Source organism: Danaus plexippus (assembly GCF_018135715.1).
Source record: "Danaus plexippus chromosome 3 unlocalized genomic scaffold, MEX_DaPlex mxdp_25, whole genome shotgun sequence".
NCBI classification, from domain to species: Eukaryota; Metazoa; Arthropoda; class Insecta; order Lepidoptera; family Nymphalidae; genus Danaus; species Danaus plexippus.
Genome location: NW_026869844.1, coordinates 449,853 through 472,970, shown reverse-complemented (window position 1 = coordinate 472,970; position 23,118 = coordinate 449,853). Strand labels below are relative to the sequence as shown.

Sequence of the window (23,118 nt, the reverse complement as noted above, 5' to 3'; positions counted from 1 at the left end):
GCTGAATAAAAAGGCATGGGTGTACATTTTCTAAATAGTTTTCCTGATTGCAATCGTTAAACTAGACCAAAAAAGCTTAAAATATACTTCTATGTATTCCAATAATTGTTATTGCTAAATATGTAGTTTTCAGTACTATGAAAATTAAATCGAATAAAAAAATATATAATTAGAAGTATTGTACAGACAACATAATTATGTTGTAGACAATGTATATTTATACCTTCATATGTTTAATCTGTTAAGTTATTATGTTGATAAATATTATGTCAAAATTTGATCAACGACAACAACTGAGTATATTTTACTAGTATAAGTAAACTCATTTTCTAACATTACAACAAAACGTTTAAGAGTTTGGTTTTATCATGAATATTTCATTAAATGCATCTTTATTATAATTTTATCTTTGGTTCAACAAAACAGGGACGTTATGGCGAGCAGACCATAAAGTGGAACAACACTGACACACTATATTAATGAAATTTTGACACAGAAGATTTCATTTTTAATAACAATGGGGATTATGTACGAAAAAAGACCTTTGAAACGGCCTCGGCTGGGGCCTCCTGATGTTTATCCACAAGAACCACGACAGAAGGAAGATGAACTTACCTCAGCCAATGTAAAACACGGATTTACAACAACCCCTCAATCTAGTGATGAATTTGGTACTGCTAGAAACTTCAACTATTCCGCATCAAAGGTAACGTATTTCTCTTTTATCATGTGATAAATTGAAATCATATCATGACTCATTCTAAGTCTGTAATTTTACAATTTGATAGATTGGACAATTCTTTTCTGGAATATTGTCCAAGAAGGAAGAACTTAACACTCTACCTGACTGTGGAAGAAAGAGACAGCAGGTTAACCCCAAGGACAACTTTTGGCCAGCCACAGCTCGTACTAAACCGCAGATTGAAGCATGGTTCAAAGATTTAGCTGGTAAGATTTGTATCTGTTTCTGTTCAGGTACAAACTTTGTATGTGATATAATTTTTATTTCTTTAGGTAACAAACCTCTATCACAACTTGCAAAGAAGGCACCCAATTTTAACAAAAAGGAAGAAATATTTATAACATTAACTGAGTATCAAGTTGCCATGCCAAGAGCTGCTTGGTTCATCAAGCTCAGCTCAGCATACACTGTTGCAGTGTCCGAGGCTAAAATCAAAAAGAGACAACTTCCTGATCCAACCACCGGTAAGTTCCGCAAATAAAACATGTTATTAAGTCCATAAAAGTGTTTCAATGATTAAATCACCTCTATATGAAGTATACTTAATGGGTTTCATAAGATTTGGTTGAATTGACTGTAATTCACTCCTTATAAATTTAGTTAATCAATGTATTTACAATATATATCATGCATTATATTTCTTGGCCTTCAAGGCCATTCATATTGATTCATTTAGTGTTGTAGATTACATGGGTTAACAATTTTTCAGAATGGACTACAACCCTGATTAAGTTCCTAAAAGATCAAATATTAAAGTTAGCAGAACATTACCAAAGTGCTGTACCTGGCAGCGTATCTGATAAGACCCCTCCGTCACAATCAGGTATTTAAAGACAATGACACACAAGAACTGCCATTTACAAAGAATACATAATTTTAAACATTTACATAATATTTTGTCACTAATGAAATCTTACTTTAAAATACATAAAAATGCTTACATTACTTGTATTATTTGTTATTTAATATAAATTTAATTGCCTTAAAGAGTAGTAAACATATATTATTCTGTTTGTCAAGGTCAAGGCACGCCTAGTCACAGCTGTTTAGGAAATCCACCGGGAGGGTCCACACCAAATAGTTCAATGGTACCAAATTCCATGCACTCACCAGGTAACCTAAGTGGTATGAGAATGACTTTATTTATGAATAGTAATTTAGCCATTGATAGTGTATAAGTATTTTAGATGTGTATGTGTCTGTTTGTCTGCTCTTTGATATCAGAAAAAAATAAATAATATCTGCCTTACCAAATTATTTGGCTTATCTCTTAAGATAGTTTGAAAGTGATACTACAGAAGTAATTTATACAGACATATCTTTTGTTTCTGCTGTTGAAATTATCAGGAATATTGTGTAAAATATAAGCCATGTTATGGAGCAAATGACCTTTATTATCTCATTTTTTTATGTTAATAAATTTTGTTATAGACTTTTCTGCAAATGTTTTCTTTTACGTAGGTCTAGGCTCTTCCACTCCAAATGCCAATGAAAATACTGATTGGCGTCAAGCATTACGGCAGTGGAATTACTGCTGCCGCCTGGCTCGCTATCTTCTTGATGAGGGTCTATTGGATAGACATGATTTCCTGACTTGGATCATCGAATTACTCGATAAAAGGGCTCCTGATGATGGACTTCTAAGGTAATATTTACAGTCAAATAGAGTAAACTCTACATTTTGACGAATTTTAATTTAAATGTTGTTATAGAACCCATTTGTAAAATGAGACATTGAATGTTTTGTTAAATTTTTTTACCAAAAATTCTAATAAGTAATGTGAATACTATACAATTTAAGATTATATACGACATCTTGTATCTAAAGTTTAGATTGAAGGTTTCATATATTTAGATTCCAAACTCTATCTATTGGTGGCAACCACATTGATATTTGTTAAGTACTTTAAATGATCAAACCTTACAGCATAATATATGTAAAGAGATGATGATAGTTTGAAGAAAAAAAACAAGAAATTTGCATCTTAATAGATATTTCATTATGTACTGAACAGATTTCCAAAGTATAGTAATATATATTTTTTATAACTCTAGGTTATTCCTGCCTCTAGCATTGCAACATATAAGTGAGTTTGTGTGTTGTGAGGGTCTTTCGCGTCGGTTGGCGACGTCGTGTGCAAAAAAAGCAGCAGCTATTTGTTCCGTGTTGTCGGATACTACACTGCGGGCTCTTAACCAACCTGCTGTATTCAATAAGACCGCAGAGAAAAGTGGTAAATTAAAATTTTCACAGCTATAAGTGGTTATGTGTTAAACAAAACAATTTATCTTTCATACTATCCTCAGAAACCACCGGTGCGCCCTTATCACCGACGGCTGAGGCGAATGGCGATGTGAAACCAAATGTCTCCCAGATAAAGCGTTCTGTGACCCCAGCGGATCAGAACCAAGGAACACCTAATCCAAATCATTCTTTGGGAACTCCAAATCCTAACCATTCCCTAGGGACCCCTAATCCGTTGGGCACCCCAAACCCTCAACAGCCAATGGATGTCCAAGTGAAGGAAGAAGCTAGTTCACCGCCGAGGGACACTAAGGCGACCTTAACAGCGGTCATAGCAGCTGCATTGAACCCCGTACAAGTTGGCTTTGGGGAGATACTGAATTGTGCCTACCACAGGGATGTCATCATACAGTTGGCCACAATTCTTCAGGTATGGGGATTTTTGCTGAAATTCTATTAATTACAGTTGGGATTCCCAAATTTGCGGCCGCTGAACCTGGGGGTTTCGTAGAAAACTCGTCAGGTGTTTGCAAAAAGTATTTAATATCAATTATTGTATTGATTAGTAATTGTATGAGTTCCATAAAACAAAAAGTATGTTGTTGATGTTTCAATTCCTTTAAAGTTTAGGAGCATGTGGCGTAATTATAAACGATGGAACTATTTATGTTTATACCAAATGCATGTGACGAAACTTATTTTTAATAGCAAAATTAACTAAAAAGGTACAGTTCATTGTAACATTCAGGATGAATATACATATGAGAAGTCCATTTTCCATCATTCAGTTAAACTTGTAGATGGTTTGGCGTGAAGATTATGCTTTAAAACCACTCCAAACAGTGAAAGGATTTTACATGATATTTGTATGGAAACAATATATTATTTTTCAGATAATCTGCATTGAGTGCCCAACAGCGCTAGTGTGGTCTGGTTGTGGGTCGTCACTCCAGGGCTCTCCGTTGGATCTGCTGCCACTGCCGCCCTCCGCCCTGCCCATGCCGCAGATGGACTCCACGCTATCGCAAGAGCATCGGCGGATGGTACATAGACAAAAGCTCATAATAGCTATTACTTGTTAATAGTCTCGTTACAAAAACTCACATCCCTTCACAATCCCTTCACAAATATTTATCGTTTTAGATAAAAATATCTAATCCTATAGTTTTGTTTCTTTGAAATGAAAATGCAGAATAATTTGATTACAAGTTTTATACAGAACAGAATATAATAAAAGTCCTCATTATAGTTTTATAGATTTCAATTGAAATATATATATATTTAATAAATAAAAATAATTATATAGGCTTATGAATCTGAGCAAGAAATCGCTGCAAGAAGCAAGAAAGCGGAGAGTAAATGGTGTACTGATAAATGGCAAACCAGCTCTCAAGGTGTGTAAGAAAAAACATTATTACATCTCTAAGTTTGTTGCAATAATTTTTTGACAGGTTTCAAAAAAGAATGGTCTGTATTTGACTAAAATGTATTTGTATGTCTGTGACTTCTAAGATACCAATTTGGACCAATTTTTATATTTTTGTTGTAAATTAAAGGCATAAATCACTTTTAACAACAAACTTTACTATTCGATTCATTTTGGAATTAATATATTCATAAAATACTCTTAATTTTTTTGTAGCCCGGGTGTTGGCAGTGCTAGAGGCTCTGGACAGGCACTGTTTCGACCGTGTCGACCCCAATAATAACTTGGACACGTTGTACAAAGAAGTATTTGCAAACTGCACTCCAACCAACAAGGAAGGAACTCTTGACCCTAAAGATCCTGTAAGTTCATAAGTCATTAGTTAAATCAATTGAAATAATGATAGCATAGTATTTTAACTCGTAATTTAGCTTGAAGTCTTTAAAGGACGAAACAAACGTATTCGTCTAGTATGATCGCAGCTCAAAAGAACAAAAAAAATTAGTATGGACACAGTTTTAGACGGGATTATTTCGCAGGAATATGCGTGTTCGTACGCGGTGGTGCGTGTTCTGTGCGAGTGGGCGGTGTGCGGCGCGAGGTGGGGGGAGCACCGGGCGATGGCGGCAGCGGCCTTGCTGGACCGACGACAGCACCATCACCACCACGACCACCAAGGTACTGCGAGACGACCGTGCGACAACAGAGGTACGGACCATACGCTCTTGTGGTGAAGGGGATTTGTGTTTGTATGCGTATAAAATGTATATAAGAGAGAATAGGTACAGATACTCCAATAAAACTATAACTTGTGTTTGTGTGTGCGTGCGTGTTTGCGAGAGTGCGTGCGTCTGTGCGTGTGTGTGTGTGTGTGTGTGTATGAGCGTAATACTGTTCATGTTGGGTTTCAAGTGCTAAATGGTATCCAGCATATGGAGTGGCTGTAAAGGAAATTTTTAGTAATTAAGGCATTTTAAAGTTTAAAGTGATGGTTTTATATAACTGACTTACATAATACAGTCATATAAACATTGCTGCGTACGAGCTGATGTACTTATTAAATATATTTAATATGAAATACATTAATTTAATCACTATAGTTATATTTGTATGTTTATATATGTAGGTTCCGATGACAAGGAGTCTGTTGGTTCTGGGACTGGAATTTATAATGGACCACCGATATTCCAGAATTTACTACTTCGTTTCTTGGATAACGACGCGCCCGTCTTAGGTGAGTTAGAATTTATAAGATTGTCAGAAAAGCAACAGTTATCTGTCTGTCACCATAAGTGACGTGCCGAATATCCGCCCTATATCGCCCCGTCCGTTAATTTTTGTGGCAGTTCAGTTACGTGACTCTTTCCTTAATAATTCTCAATGAACAGATAATATAACAATGAATAAATATATAATGATATGTAAGAATAGAACGCAGAAAGCAAAATGACAGACCGTGTCAGGGAAAGCGTCAAGAATGTTTATATTGTTTGAAAGGGAGCCGCATCATTGCCGATTGAGCAAAATAATTGAAATTTGTATTCGTTACTGCGTATAACTGAGTCGTGGTGGCCTGGAGGTTAAAGGCCCGCCTCTCATACGTGAGGGCGCGGGTTCCAAACCTGGCAAGTACCAATGTGATCTTTTCCGAGTCATATGTACTTTCTAAGAGTATTTAGATACCACTGACGGACAAGGGAAAAATCGTGAGGAAACCTGGTCTTATAACTTCAAATTATAAGATAGAAATCGCCAACCCGTCTTGAGCGAGCGTGGTGATTAATGCTCTAATCTTCTCCATGTGAGAAGAGGCCTTTGCTCAGCAGTGGGCTCCGATAGAGTGATGATGAAGATGATGATGACTGCGTATAATGAGAATAATTATGTGTATGTATATACTGAGTACTAATATGTGTGTGTATTTAATACACTTGTACATTCCAGATGAAAGTCCAAACGCGCCGCCAGGGAATAGACAGCAGTTCGCGAATTTGGTACATCTATTCGGTGAACTGATAAGGCGGGATGTGTTCTCACACGATGCTTACATGTGCACGCTTATTTCTAGAGGTAATGGTTCAAACCCTAACAATATTTTAAATTACAGAATATAAAGCGTATTGGTTTTGATGCTTGGTACCCTTTAAAGAGAATTTTTTTATCAAATAATAAAAATCTTGCAACTGATATATTGAGAACATAATATTGTTAAAGTGATAATAATAATACAAGTTTTTGTCTGCGATTTCCTTCGCTTAAACGTATATATTAAAACTGTAACAAATTCAACTTAATATCTAGAAATATAAGTCAATGATATAAAAAAAATTACCTCAAAAAATTACTATAAGCGTTCGATCATTAAATATAATTGTTCTATAAATAATATCTTCATAGGAGACCTAATATCTCCTACGGAACCAACATCAACGGGTGGAACACATACAGTGGCGCCGCCAGCGAACAGTACCGGAACTAATCATAACATAGACGAAGACATATTTGCTGGTATAGACCTCAAGCCTAAGATGGAGGTTGGTTTATGCTTTAATGTACAATGCCGTATGTCAAATATAAGTCCAACGAAACAAAACAATTAATTTAAACAGACTATTAGAGGTAATTTTTGTTTTTTTTTTTATGCAAAATCTAAAACTTCTACTCAAAAATAATATCAACTTTTCTAAAGCTATTTTATTAACAATTACAACTACAGTTAGTCATGATATTTAACTATGTAATGTTTATTATTTAATACTTATCACAAGTTTGCTTCACACTACGTAAGAGGTTTTCTTAAAATATATGTAAAAAAATTTGGAATCCCTCCCTATGTAGCGTGACTGTGTAAACTCGTCATAAGCATGCACGCTTAATGTCACCTGTTTTGAGTGTTCCAATAAAAAAAAATACGTCACAAAAGTACGTTTCGTTGCGTTTAAAACCCTAAACCAATTAATTTAAGTAAGTTTTTTTTATTAATATTAACATAAACTATTTATATATACAAGACATCGGACCACAAATATGGAGAATTCACTAAATGATATTTTTTCTTCCAGGAGAATGTTCGAATGGACTTGGACGACTCCAAAATAGACGATGACCTTGACAAGCTTCTCCAGCACATAAAGGAAGATCAGCAGAACTCAATGGACGCCCCCGACAGTCCAAAGGATCCCGGGGAACCCACACATGGGTATATCATTATTAAAATCAATAAAAGACCATATTAATAATTATATAAAAAAATAACAAATACTTTCCTATTTGAGTATTATCACACATTAGCCGTGTTCAAATATCATGTATTAAAAGAAATAAATGAAAGTTCTAAAATGAGAACAGTGCGTTAACGCCTGTATACGCAGACACAAAGATAAGAACGAAACATTAATTAAATTAAAAATTAATGTCATTAAATAAACAAACACCTTAATATTACAAACAGATGTACAAATTTTATTTTTATTTATTTAAATTCTTTTGAACTCGCTGATATCTTGTTTATATGTTACAAAAAAATTAAAAATTTGTATGCAGAGTCAATTCACCAATGATGGGAGCGAGCGGGATCGGTATTCCTGGAATGCAATCCATTGGAATGGGTCCAATGTCTGTGCCAGGTATTTGTTCAGCATAAAATTTATCCGTCATGCAATACCGTAGTGTTTCCAGTCATATAAAATGCAATTAAAAACTTTGTAAAACGAGGGTAGCTATACAAAAAAAAAAAAAACGAGATTTGTTGTACTAATGCTGAATGGCTATAAAACTTTTAATTTTTATCACCAGCCACAAAATTCATGCTTTTGTTGTAAAGTTTGATTATCCACGTCTCTCCAGGTGTTCGCGGGGCTTCGTTGTCCCGACACTATCACTACACGACTCACTTTCCCTTGCCGCCCGCGGAGCCTGAACACACGCCGCACGACGCTAACCAAAGACACATTTTGCTCTACGGAGTTGGACGGCAGAGGGATGACGCTAAGCACGCCGTCAAGAAAGTGACCAAAGGCAAGTAAAGCTATAGGAATCAAATAAGGACAAATTGTATGGCTTACTTTGTCATAACGCTCTAATACGCTGTAGTGGATTGCGTATTTAAGAATCTGACATAGTTATATTGAGCACATTCAATACTTACAATATACTAGATTAAAATACCACGACTGTAAGTTTTGTTCCTATCTACGAAAAAAAAAAAAAATTCTTGTAAAATTATATCTCTATATCGTGAGTAATTTAGACGTAATTATATATTTATGTTATGTTTTACAGAAATTTGCAAATTATTCTCCAAGAAGTTCTCCATTGACGTAGCCGAGGGTGGTAAAATAAAGAAGCATTCGAGAAGCGAATTCAACTTCGAGGCTGTTACTCAGAAGTTTCAAGTGAGAAACCATTGATGAAAATTCTTGATCCTAATTTATTCCAATTATGTCCAAAAAAAAAAAATACGTATAAGATTCTGGCAACAAATGGTGTATAGATAATGTTGTCTTTAATTTCATTCTAGGCGATGTCGATGTATGAACAAGGTGCTGTCTCATGGGCCGTTGGTGGCGCGGTGTGCGAGGCGCTGGCGGCGTACGCGGCCGGTGCTACCACCTACTTGCCACAACCGGAACACGTGGCCTTCGCCCTTGACCTCATGGAGATAGCGCTCAATGTTCACGGACTCATTGAGACATGTATACAAGTTAGTAACTCGGATTTGGCTGTATTGAAATGTTGTCCAACTTAGATTTTACATAGTCTGTATTTATTTGTACTAAATATATGACAAAAAATCTTTTGTAAAAGTCTTTTAGCACATATATGGGTATATTTTAGAAATAAGAAAAATTTATTATAAACATTTGTATATTCTAGATACTCAAGGAGCTGTCTGAAGTTGAGGCCGCTCTGATAACTCGTGGGGCTCCCAGCAGCGGGTTAGCCGCTCCCCGTGCTTACACGTCCGCGTTAGCACTATATACCGTCGGAGCCCTAAGGAGATACCATTCCTGTCTCTTGTGTAATATATTTATTATTTAATATTATTAAAAATCTCATCTTTTCTATAGAAAAAATTCTCGAAATTTATCATAAAAACACATTATAGTGTGTGGACAAACTGTGATATTAAATCGTATTTTATACTAATTATATATTTATGGCATAATACATAAGACACAATATTCTTTTAGTATGTGTGGAACAAACGTCAGCTGTGTTCGAGCAGCTGTGCCGCCTTGTCAAGTGTGTGGTCAACCCTGGCGACTGTGGTTCCGCCGAGAGATGCGTCCTCGCTCAGCTCCACGATTTGTACAAAGCCGCAGCTCATCTGTTCCACGCACCACACGCTGATACTTTTGCGAACGCGTATCCTAAAATAAAGTAAGATAAATCCTTTATACATATTTTATTTCTATCTATTATTAATGTATTATTTACATTTAGATAAATTCTTGTATTGCCAGAGATAAAATTGATTTTTTTTAACTTACCACTATCTTGTTACAGACAAGCTCTCTACTCACCTCTGACTCCAACGCCATCCAACTATCAGTACAATCCCCAGTTTCTCAGCGAGTTCTTCACTAATCCCCGTAAAGGTATTATTATTACAATAACATATATTCCTATCTTAAATAAACTTCATTAAGGTTTTTTTCGTCTTGCAGGTAAAATAGAGATTGCATGGGCGCGGCAGGTGGCGGAGTCCCCGGCGAACAGATACAGCTTTGTTTGTTCCGCCATGTTGGCTGTGTGCCGTGAAGTTGATAACGATCGGTAAATACGTTAAAACTATAAATATAGCAGATTGGATGGATGTTAGCCTGAAAAACATATATTTTTCTGTTTATAAGAATGAACAGACGAGATTTGTGTTGTAAAGAATCTTTGTTTGATGATAGCAAAATTGGAGAGGTTTATAGAGGTTTATATATATTATTTCTTCGTGGACGTCTTATAATGAAGTAGTTCTCAAGAAAAAAAATATACTCTATCGTTCAAATAAACATTAAAGCTACTGTAAGCAACCACATTTCCGTATGGTTTAAATTTGGAAGGTCATTCTAAAGCTAGTATTATCAGTCCATAATATTGTTTTGTATAATTGATCAGCGTGAACGAGCTCGGCGTTGTATGCGCGGAGATGACAGCGTGGTGTAGCAGTCTGGCGGCGGAGTGGCTGGGAGCGCTGGTGGCGCTGTGCGGGGCGCAACATTACCCTCAGCACGCCGCACCGCCACCACTCTATCCTGACCTGCTGCATCATCGGGACCTGCACGACGCTGCCGCACACGACGCACTCGCAGTCTTCACTTGCATACTAGTCGGTGGGTGTAACGCCATCACAGGCGTATGATAGCTACATCTCCTCTGTTCAATTTTAATCAGTCTAAATTTTCACAAAGGAAATCGTTTATTATTTTACTTCACGTTTATTATAAAGCTCCGTCTTATTTATATGTGCTAAATCTTCACTATATAAGTCTGTAACAGATGAAGCCATTTGTTCCATAGAATATATTACGCATACTGTCATCTTTCTACAGAACTTCTTTATAACACATCATCAATCAGCCAAAACATAAATATAATAAATGCAGTCGAATTTGTGTGAACACCCTATACCGCCCTCCACCAGCTCGTCACTGTTTCTCGCTGGAGGACTTCGTCCGTCACGCAGCTCTACCGTCGTTGGTGAAGGCATGTGGGGGCGGCGGGCCGCTGCCACCCAACGCGCCCTCACCAGACGCCGGCGCGAGGCTCACCTGCCACCTACTGCTGAGGCTCTTCAAAACAGTCGACACTCCGCAACCAGGTTATAAACTTCCCACAAATACATTTATCTTAATTTCATATATCCTCGGGATTCTAAGTATTATTTCTTGGATATTCAAATAGTTACTCTAATATACCAGAAATAAAGTTCCATATTATGTTTAAGCGGTCTTTACAGAATTTTTACATAAACCGAAGTCAATCCATCCAGCCATTAATAGTTATACTTCGACCTTCCTTTATCAAAACCAATTTTGCTTTGCCTCCAGGACTGTACAGCGTGTCCACATCCCCCGGTCCTGTAGGTACTGGTGCTGGCGTGCGACTGTCGTGCGACAGACACCTGCTCGCCGCCGCACACAAGAACATCGGCGTGGGACCAGTCCTAGCCACACTTAAAGCCATACTAAGTCAGTCGTATAAAATATGTCTTAGTTACATTCCGTTATTCATTACTATCAACCAAATAAGATATCATATTTAAACCTCTCCGACTCTCCGTTTATTTATTTTTTGCTTGACTATTGTCGTTACAAAAAAATATACTTGATTAAACTTTTATGTTTAAGTTTTTAATAGTTCAGGAAATTATTCTCCTAACCTTAATGAAATTTTCATATTGTATTTGTACTTGAATTTTCACTCAACTGTTCGCTTAACACTGATTAATTGTTAAAAGCTTTATGTGATGGCTATATACAATGTTTCTCCTACATTGTAACGTAAGATCATTAATCAGCAGTTACGTAAGATAACCTAATAGATGGCACCTCTGTTCTAATATGACGGTTTAATATAAAAAAAAGCTCGATGAATTTTTGACATTAAGTCAACGATTTCTCTTATATAATATTGAAATGTAATGTTTTTGTTGCGTTTTCAGTGGTGGGTGATTCAACAGCCCGGGATGGGATGAAACTCAGTGGAAAGAAATCCAGTGAACTGTCTCACATACTAGGGACCAGCGACACCGTACCCACGGACGCACAACTTGATCTCATGTCGTAAGTCTGTCGTGTGCCTTATGTTATACTTTGCTATATATATTTCTTTAATTTTAATTATCATATATTAACTCTGAACAGATAGTGATTAGAAAAAATACTATCCCGAATATATGAACGTTTTTTTTTTTTATTTAATTATTATTATTATATAAGAATATCATTTATAAAACTATATATATATATTGTAATACGATTGACGATAAAATGTTTTTTATCCTTAGGATGGTAGATACAGAGATGAGTGGGGGCCATAGAACTCCTAGGTTTGTTTTTGATTTTATGAGTTTTGTGCACATTCATGTACTATCATGGCTTCACTGAGTGGTCGATACCTCACCAGCTCACTCCTCATCCTTGCCTAATTGGAACTAATCATGTGGATCTCTGCTATATTTATATTACGTATTTATCTTTATACGCGACCGAGGCCAAGCACCTCTCTACATGTACGTTCATATAAAGACTATACGATATTTAAATATAGCATTTTTGTTTTGTGTATGTCTGTACAGATGGCGTTCTGTTGTGATAGGAACTCGTTGGAATTGTCAATAACCTACTGCTTGCTTTTGTTATGTTAATATTTTTTTTCCAATATGTGTCTCATTTCGCCTGTGGGGTAGCTATCTATATTACGATGTGAAGTTATCTTACAAAATACCTAAAATTCACATGTATGTGTATGTATAGGTTGTGATTTCTTTATTCTTCAATGTATACAACCTCAATCTCTTTCTTATCATTATGACAATTAAGAGATCATCCCCATTTATATAAAAAACAACTGAATTTGTGGTACATAATTATAAAGAAGACTTAAAGGACTTAATGGATATGTGAGGATCTAACGCAATAATATTTTGTTACATATAACATATATATTAAAGTTTTGTATAAAAAATATGCTAACTTTCAACAGAGGCAGTGGTGGTGTTGGTTCCACTCTCCTGGATTCGTCTCAATCGTTATCGTCCCTGGCGAGGAGAGTCCTCGCTGAAATATGCTCCGAGGAGTGGGTCTTGCAGAAATGTCTCCAGAATCCAGATGAACTTTACCAACCCGATATGCTACTAGACTCAATGCTGACCCCACGGCAGGCGCAAAGGTCTCTTTATGCACAATTTCATTGAATTATAACTATTTTATTTTTATTTTAAGGTCAATGGTTTTTTCTTAGGTTTAAATGTTATCAATTCTGATCCCTTAAGATTATTTTATTGTTATTTGAATATTAATTTTTTTTAAGGTTTAAATATATTTTTTGTTTCTCATACTTATTATAATAAAACAATATATTTTCAGGTTGCTTCATATGATATGTTATCCAGATTCAGCGAGCCACACACATCCTGACCTTGATCAGAAAACTATGATAACGAGGCTTCTAGAGGTTGGTAAACCCTTAATTGTGTAAAACGTTTGATGTCAATTCGATTTAAAGCCTTTATTTACTTCCTAAGAAGCGTTGTTTTTATTTAATCTGCCGCTATACTTTACAACATTTTTATTAATATCTTATTGATTAAAAAGTAACGATATGCTGAATATCCGTCATTTAATGTCCACATTAGACCCCAACTATGATTTTTATTCAACAATAATGATGTCGACTGAGTAAATAAGAAGAGATCTACATCCTTAGCTCCTGACAGAAATATATTAACTTTACGGCACAGCACTCAGAAAGTACTTTAAGTATGTCTATTTTGATACCTATGTACATATATAGCATGCGGATAGAGAAAGACGAAATCGTGTGGCTTCCATGAGTATTGCAATCGATAATCAAAAGGAACAGTACCTTAAAATTCCCCTCATATTGCAATGACAAAAAATCCTCATTAATATGGCCGACCATCACTAAATCCGTTTTGAAGTTGAAAACAAACCAATTATATTAAAAAATAACCCCTAGAACCTGGAGCAGTGGTCGCTTCGAATGTCGTGGCTGGACTTACAGCTGATGTTCAAGCAGTTCCCTAGCGGCTCGTCGGAGTTGAACGCCTGGCTAGACACCGTGTCACGAGCTGTGATCAACGTGTTCCAGCAGCCAGCACCTCCACCACCAGACAAAGACAGGTCTATAACAGAACAGATGTTGATGTAGTCGGTATCACAAGAAATCTTTGTAAAGTCCTTGGATGCATCTTCCATACGCCTATCAGACATTTGACAGATGTTTATTTTTAGTTAAATCTATCAGAAGTATTTAGTGATAAAGTTTCAGATTTGTTTTTCAATGTTCAGCCTTACTTCCAGTTATGTCCTACAAAATGGCCGAAGCCAGTATTTATACTTTTCAAATACAGGTTGATAATTAAACTTTGCCATTACAAAATGACAATAGTTCAGTGTTATAATTAATTATAATCAGACGTAAAAATAATTGTAAGGATTACAGTATATCATACGTAGTACGGCACGGATGGCGCCACTTGTAACAATTTTGTATATAAATAATATTTGAATACAGGATGGGAACCGAGAGAGGCGTGGTGAGCACCAGCAAGTGGTCGGAGTCGGTGTGGCTGGTGGCGCCTCTGGTGGCCAAACTGCCAGCTGCGGTTCAAGGACGCGTTCTCAAACAAGCTGGACAGGTACAATACACTACAGAACCTATATCACAAGTATTCGTAGTCAACCTACACACAGAACATTTGAAGTTTTCCATTCATAAACCCACGGTCATACTACCATGTGCGGAGATTTAGGCATCTTTCACACTAGTGAAACGACACAGATTACTTTATATTTTAAAAAATAGTCTAAATGTCATAGAGCTGTAGCTATTATACTATAAGGCACCAAAATCAGGAAGATGGTTTAGTGAGATAGATAGACAGCGAGCGAGTTAACAATATTGATATAGTGTATTTAATATTGATGTCCTCCGTAATTACTAAAATTAAACTAGATATATTTAATAAATTATAATTTTTAATAATCTTTTAGATCTTGGAAAGCGGCTGGGGCGCTGGATGCAGTGGCAGCTGCTCGAGCGGCGGGGGGAGCGGCGGCGGCTCGCACAGAGACTGCAAGAGTCATCAGAGCCCTAGCTACAAAGGGTAATCAATAAATATAATATAAAATTAAGTCACTTAAAAGTAGAATTTAAACTATCTAAATATCTCATGCAAATTTATAGAAAATAAAACCACACTCACAAATTGTCTTCTTATATATCAAGGATTTAATCAATAAAGTGTTCAGAAAAAATGAATTTCATAGAATTTGTGTTATATATGAAAACAATCTAATAACTTGTTATAATTATACGGTGAAAATATGTCACTACCAGGTCAGCGGGGGCGGGGGGAGGTGGTAAGAGGGGGGTGGGGGTGTCCGCGGGGTGCTCTTGCGGCTCGCCCGCGGTCAGACTTGCCAATGAACCGCTCCTGTCACTCGTCCTCACCTGTCTCAGGAACCAGGACGATCAGAAGGTATGATTTAAGATTATATTATTGTTATGATAATTATCACAGTGGTCCCTACTGTAAAATAATACGAACCGACAAGTTCCAAGATGCTGCATCACACATTAAACGCATATCCATTGTTTTATAGCATCGGCGATCAAATCCATCTCAGTATCTTTAAAACAATGTACTTGTCGTTAGATTTTCAGTGATGAAGATATTAATTATTTAAAACTATTTTTTTTAACACAGGAGAGTCTGTTGAGTTCGATTCACGCTCAGTTGTCCCACTACCTGACACACGCTCGGGACCACGACCGTAGCGCCTGCGGTCTGTCAGGCGACTGGCACGACGAGGCGGCCCCGGACGCTCTCCAGCTGAGGTTCTCGCTGGCCGGCGGGATGTTTGACGCCATCAGACGCTCCTACCAGCTGACGGCGGACTGGGCGCTGCTGTTGACGCAGCTGGTCGCGCACCAACTCATAGACGCTTACAATAATAGGTTAGAGAATGGATTTACGTTGATTACGTTCAGGAATTACGGTGGTTGTCTAACTTGGGGGGGATTGCTTAATGATAAATCGCTAACACTTTGAATGAATTTAGGCGTATTTTTTTGATTTTTTTTCATATTTTGGTTATGTTATGTTTTTTTCTTATTTATATTTTTGTTTCATACATATTATGTGATATTTGTTAACTTTTTTGTATGTTATTTTGCAAGTTAAAACTAAGTTCACGAAACGTAAGCCATCGTAGCCAATACTTTATCCGTTCGGTAAGTGTCTCAGCGGGAAGCGTCATACATTCATCGTAAAATGAAATGAGCCACCGCACTTTCGTTTCAAAACATCACATAATATCGCGCCATGACTAACCCGGTTTCAAATCGTGCGTTAACTACGCAGCAAGTCAACCATCCCGGTTGCGGGTTGCGGTTACAGCAAACATACATACATACACACACAATGACTTGCTGGGTAGTGCATCCAATATTGTATGTCTACAGTAAATTTATTGTAGTCTGTGTCACAGCAACTTGTTCACCACATTGATCGACATGCTTGCAACCTTGATACACTCGACGCTAGCTGAAGGTGGCGATGACAACAACAGGAAGCACTATCAGAATCTCATGAAGAAGCTCAAGAAGGAGATAGGAGACCGCCACGGACCCAGCATCCAGGCCGTCAGACAGCTGCTGCCGCTGTCCAAGAATACTATCATAGAGGTACCGATCGTTGTACAAATTCATTTATATTTTCACTACGGTGCTAGATTTTTTTTCTCTTAATAAATAAAGAAGCAAAGGAAATTTTGTACCGCCAACTTAGATAATAAAAAAATTGAGTGTAATAAATTATATATGTATCATAAATTGTTTTATGGCTCTCCCATGGTAATTTAAAAATAATATATCATTAATAATAATTAGTTGATATTTTCAAGTATGACAAGCGTCATTATCTTGTTCTTTATAAATAAAAAACCTTAACATTGTGAGTTTCGTAATAAATAAGAACCGTTTACATTACAGGTGATCGCGTGCGAACCGCTAGGCTGTCTCATGGACCAGAAGGGCAACAAAATAACCGGCTTCGACAGCGATAAGAAACAAGTGAGGATCGCTTCCAGATTACTACTTATATATAAAACAAGCTTTCGACCGCCACCTAGTCCACCTGCTATGTTGTATCGCGTTCAAGACGGATGAATAATTTTTAGTTCAATAAAATAGATCCCGTAACCAGACGGCAGCGCCATCTATAGCATGTGACATTTGAATTAATTCAACTCAAAGAAATACATACAACTTTTACGTAATCTTCCGTCTGGAACATCAAAATAAGTTAAAGAGATTGCAATTTTTCATTACTCCTATCAAGTAAACAAATCCATCGATATCAGAGCTGTTGGTACATTTTACACACAAGTTGTGTCGTGTATTTTTTAATAACATCTTTGTAACATGTCAAAATAATTTATTGACAGTGTCAAAGCCAATGTCTTTGATGACACTGGCAATTGACTGACTATAAAATTGTAACTGTCCAACAGATAAAAACGTTGACGTTGGCAGAATATTGGCAGTGCGAATAAAGCCATAGGTTAAAAAAAAATATAATATTTCGTTCCATCGATCCAGGGTCTCCGTCTAACGGACAAGCAGCGAGTATCGAGCTGGGAGCTGGTGGAAGGCGGTCGGAATCCCGCGCCCTTGTCGTGGGCCTGGTTCGCAGCCACCAAAATAGAAAGGAAGCCGCTCACATACGAGAACGCGCACAGGTAATAATAGAGACGAAACTTGTCCGCATTCCATGAATTCACCATGCCGGGTCACCATATCGGGTCCATCGCGTCGAAGGGAGAGGAGCTTCAACAGTGCCTGAGAATTGCGACTCAGGTGTAGGTTTAAGAGGCCCCTATCTAACTCACCTCCGCCGTCCAAGCTCCTCTCTACCTAACCAAATTTGATCTATGGTACTTCAAGCAAAGCGAAAAACTCCTTAAAATACAATCAAATCATTTAAACTAGTGTTATAGTTGCGTTATATTAATTTTTTTTTATTATAACTGATCGTTGTTTTTGGACTTATTGGATTTTGTACTTTCTCTTTCCTGGTTTTTTTAGACTGAAACATGATAATAAATAAAAACCTATGAAATAATTTTATCCAGCTTGAAATAGCTTGGAATATATATATATATATATATATATATATATATATATATATATATTCCAATACTCTGATTTGCTTTTATATAGACCATTATTAATTCTGCTTTCTTGATATGCCTATTTTAAAAGAGTATCGCTTTTAAAGGAACTTAAGTTATCATATTTATATATATTTTTCTTAAAATTTCATCAGGTTATTAAAATACCACACACACAGTCTCGTAAAACCTTTAAGTCATTACTTGGAACCCTTGCCGCTGCCTCCCGAAGACTTGGATAACAATGACAATAAGCAGGTGAGAATTGTACCTTATGGCGAATTAAATAAGATTGACTATATATTAACATGTCTTTTGTTTCTCAGGATAACGGAAGCCTGGATTCAAGTCCAACTGGTTCAGGAAAGGGACGGAAGATGTCGTGCAAGATGAGTAACAAAATAAGTAAAAAGCCAAAACCAACGACTCCGGTACATTTCTTCTATGTTACTATTGATTTTTAACGCTTCAAATATCTGCTTAGAGTCATAATTAATGTTGGGTTCTTCCGTACATTGTATATAAAGAAGTCCTTACAAAGGATATATAAGTGAATATTTAAATGTTTCAGACGAACGGCGGCACGCCGACGGGGCCGGGCGTTCCGGGCGCGGCGGGCGCTCAACAACCGCAGTTTATACAACAACAGCAATGGTTCCCGCCGCCCACTCAGGGATACTATAACCCGCCAGGTCACATTTGATAACCCATTATCCACCCCACAATTTCCTCACCAACGTGGCACTATGTCTTAAGGCAGAGCTTTTTTAATGTTAGGGTATAATAAAGTCAACCAAATAGATAAAGTATTTTGTTCTTCACAATTTTTTTTGATCTTGAAAATATATTTTTTCACAATTTAATATAAAATGCAATATTTTCATCCTATAACTATCTAATCAAGTATTTATCCATAAATTTATTCAAAGTTTATATATAATTTATGTACTCTAAGAAAATTATAACATCATAAAAAATGTGAGATGCGCAAAACGAGACTAATATCTTAGAAAACCTTCTACGGAACTCTTCTAGGTGTAAAACTTTATCTCATAATATAATAACGTAAACTTATGGCCACAGCGGGCGTGAACCCTCGCGGAGTAGCTCCCCCCTCCAACACACAGTCGAAGCAGGCTCTCAGCAATATGCTGCGGCAGAGGGTACCCTACCAGCAGATGACACAGATGCAGGTATACGGGAAGAACTATATATAAAAACAACAAATTCACGTGATTTCTAACAAAGTAAACCTCTGAGATAACTGATATAAACTGTATCTTGACCTCCATTAATGAAACCCTCTGTAAATGAGGCAGACATTTATTTATACCTGGATAACTGAGACATTGGGTAAGTGGAATACCTCTAGTGGCACAACTTTGCAGGTCTTGTTGGGTTCTCACTCAACCAGGTTTTCCTGTAGTATTATGAAACAATGAACTACGTGTATAATGAGTGTTGTTGCCTGTATATCCGTAGCAGCAGAGCGGAGGATACGGAGGTGCCCCCCACCCCCGCGGCCCCTTCCCCCGACAAGGCATGAGACAGATGCAGCCCGGCCAGATGGCACAGATGCAGCCCAAGTACGTCAATGTTACCATGAATTTGTACTGGCACAAATACTAAAATGACACCTCGAATATAAACTCTTAAGTTGTCTTTATGTTGCCAAAAGTCGCCATTTTTCAAAAAAATATTTTAGTGTTCTCCAAGAATTTCATGTCTAACGAAATTATATCTGATTTTAATACATATTTCCAGTCAAATGAACCCCATGGCTGGTATGGGTAGCATGGGGCCGATGAATCAAATGGGAAACGTCCAAATGGGTCCAGGACAAATGAGCGCCGCGCAAATGGGTGGTGGACAGATGGGTGGGAACCAGATGAGCGGCGGACAAATGGGCAGCGGGCAAATGGGTGGAGGACAAATGGGAGGAATGAGCGGGCAAATGTTCGGTGGACAATATGGCGGAATGCAACAAGGATATGGCTATAGCCAGCAGATGATGCCGGGCAGCCAGCAGCAAATGATGAATCAGGTTCGTTTATATTGATTATCAATATATTAATATTCCAATAAAGAAGGGACTGGCAATTTATACATATCCGAAATCAACTTATGAAAAAGTCGTAAGATATGAATATTTCGGTCTTTTAGGAATATTATTTAAAAATCTTTTGCTGTAGTGGGCAAATAACACCTGGAATATGGTTACTGCCTTAAGAGTAGTCGAAGAGGTTAATCTATGGATACACGTAACATACACGTAATAAGCGTGCGCAAAAAAATCTATTTATTAAAACATAATAAAATTTTATGAATAAATTATGCATAATATTTTATAATTTATGTATATATTTTGATTTTTGTGTATGATCAGGGTATAAGTCAAGGAGGCCAAATGTCGCAAATGAGCCAACAGGTCAACCCGATGGGACAGGGAGTTAACTCGATCGGACAATCCGTTGGTCAAATTAACCAAGGAGTCGGACAATCTCAACAAATACCACAAGGTATGGGCCAAATGAGCCAAGGCATGGGACAAATGGGCCAAGCGATGGGCCAAATTGGACAAATGGGACAAGGTGGTGGCATGGGAAATATGAACAGCCAAGCAGCACCAATGGGACCGCAGGGAGGAAACTCCATGGGCGGTTTCCCAGGACAGCAATCATTCCAACAGGTGTGTATTTAGACCGGAAACAAGACCATAACAATTGTCACAATATCATTCTAATCTGCGAAAAAAACGTTTACATTTTTTTTTACAGAACATGATGGGCAGACAGACAAGTCAAGAAGCGTATTTGGCTCAACAAAGACAGAACGCGAGACCTCAGTATATGCAGGTAAATCTATACTTCTAATGTTATATTTACAAAACCAATGACTACCTATAACTTGGATTTAGTCAATTCACACAGATACATAACTTAAATGTTTTTTGTTTGTCTCCATATAGCAAGCGCCGAATGTAACGATGGGTGGTATGGGAGGTCCGGCGCCTCCATACCCACGTCCTATGGCACCAGCGCAGAGCGCGCAGTACCCACAGATGCAGCAACGCATGCGGCACCAGATGCTCATGCAGCAAGGGCCGCTAGTGCAGCACTTACAGCAACGGCAACAATACCAGCAGCCCTACTAGACCTTAATCCTTTTATCTTCACTTATAATTATTTACAAATAGCTGTTATAATTTATACATCTATTGATAATTTTATATTTAATATTTATATATATTTTTTAATAAACATCACAATCATCAAAGTATACATTACAAATATATTATACAATAAATAAAGTTGTTATAGACAACCGTGATTAGTTATCTTTTTTTATGACCAGACTTGCAGTATAGAATTGAAACTGTAATTGAATAAGAGGCAATTTGATGTAAATTAAGATATACAAAGAGTACAATTTTGTAAGACGTATAGAAATTGTAAATAAAATTATAAAAATATAATCTTGGGACATTTTAACTATCTCCGACCCGTATTATAAGTGTCCTAAATTCAAAGCCCCTCTCAAATCGTAAATATGTAACAAGGAATTGCATGGGCGTAAACATGTAGGCGGGGGGGAGGATAGCCGCTACACACACACACACACACACCACCCCCCCGCCCCACCGAAATCTGAATATTGCTTACGTCCGTACTAAATGTCTACTTTAATTGAATTAATAGAAATAGCAGAATCCTTATACCCAAAAGTGAAAATAGCCCTGGAATTTTTATTAGCAATACCATATTATACTGCTACAATAGCAAAGGTCCTTTAGCACACTAAAACGTTTAAAAACGTGGCTAAGGTCAACCGCGACCGAGAACAGATTAAATGGACTTTGCATGCTCACCGTCCATAGAAAAGGAATTATAAATCGTTTTTTGTATTGTAGTTGGATTCAAAATAGTTGTCTACCTACTGTAATTAAAGAACTTATTTAAAAAAATACTTCATATCATTTACGTTTATTTATTTGATTAAGTGCTTATAAAATTTATATCGCCATTTTTTTGGCTCAGCATTTCTTTTAAAAACTCAAATATATAATGACAGTAAAATTATTATTATTACTCTAGCTGTATTGATAATATACACTTCGCCGACGATACTTAGACTTAGTGATACACAGGAGCAAGTAAATTCTATTTTGGATTTGGATAATTTTAAATAAAAATTTAGTAAGAGACTAAATAGTTTAGTTCAGACTGAGTTCCAATACGTGGTTTATCATAAACATTAACCAATTCATCTGGATTCCGCGTTAGTCATCTATGTATTGCTCGAACGACCGGGAGATTCCGGAACTAGTTGATTGTTTGAGTTGTAAACAGGTTTAGTAACCGAAGAAACGTCTGCATATATAATTTTGTTTGTTGTTCCGATTGAAACCCAAAGTTAAAGTAAGACAGAAGTAACAATCATTTTCATAGTTGGATGGTTCCCTCCATATCATTGGCATTTTAAAATTCAAAAATTCTTTTTTACTCACAGCACCTATGCATAGCGCTTAGTTTATTGTGACAAAATATATTGTTAAATTTAATTTTCACTTTTGATCACAAATTTTGCATCTAAACAAAACATGCTCACGTATTAGGACAAATATAAACAATATAACATTAATATTGTTCCTTCTAATATAAGACATTAAAAAAAATATTGTATAATAGAATTTTAGCCTTATCAACATTTATGTAAATGGAAATATTAAATGGAAACTTGTTATTTCTTTTTTTGGCTGTAAGGATGGGTGGTCGTTGATTTTTAA

At 36.7% G+C, this 23,118-nt stretch overlaps 1 protein-coding gene across 1 annotated transcript; it reads left to right on the top strand.

The window, feature by feature from the left end:
• The first annotated feature begins 270 nt into the window (after positions 1–270).
• Positions 271–21,807, top strand: LOC116768934 (mediator of RNA polymerase II transcription subunit 12). The gene is made up of 48 exons (XM_061526742.1): positions 271–706; positions 789–948; positions 1,015–1,206; positions 1,452–1,565; positions 1,763–1,867; positions 2,204–2,387; positions 2,798–2,976; positions 3,050–3,417; positions 3,881–4,030; positions 4,294–4,381; positions 4,630–4,775; positions 4,953–5,091; positions 5,540–5,647; positions 6,358–6,483; positions 6,811–6,947; positions 7,476–7,612; positions 7,957–8,039; positions 8,260–8,430; positions 8,695–8,807; positions 8,933–9,115; positions 9,289–9,433; positions 9,606–9,795; positions 9,922–10,013; positions 10,083–10,191; positions 10,528–10,742; positions 11,054–11,230; positions 11,460–11,600; positions 12,074–12,194; positions 12,419–12,460; positions 13,117–13,302; positions 13,500–13,587; positions 14,113–14,276; positions 14,671–14,794; positions 15,150–15,262; positions 15,496–15,637; positions 15,866–16,116; positions 16,638–16,845; positions 17,152–17,232; positions 17,761–17,900; positions 18,488–18,590; positions 18,659–18,763; positions 18,904–19,024; positions 19,416–19,525; positions 19,818–19,918; positions 20,097–20,376; positions 20,719–21,021; positions 21,110–21,187; positions 21,301–21,807. The coding sequence occupies exons 1-48, from the start codon at positions 518–520 to the stop codon at positions 21,484–21,486; spliced, it is 7,188 nt and encodes a 2,395-aa protein (XP_061382726.1). The 5' UTR covers positions 271–517; the 3' UTR covers positions 21,487–21,807.
• The last annotated feature ends 1,311 nt before the right edge of the window (positions 21,808–23,118 follow it).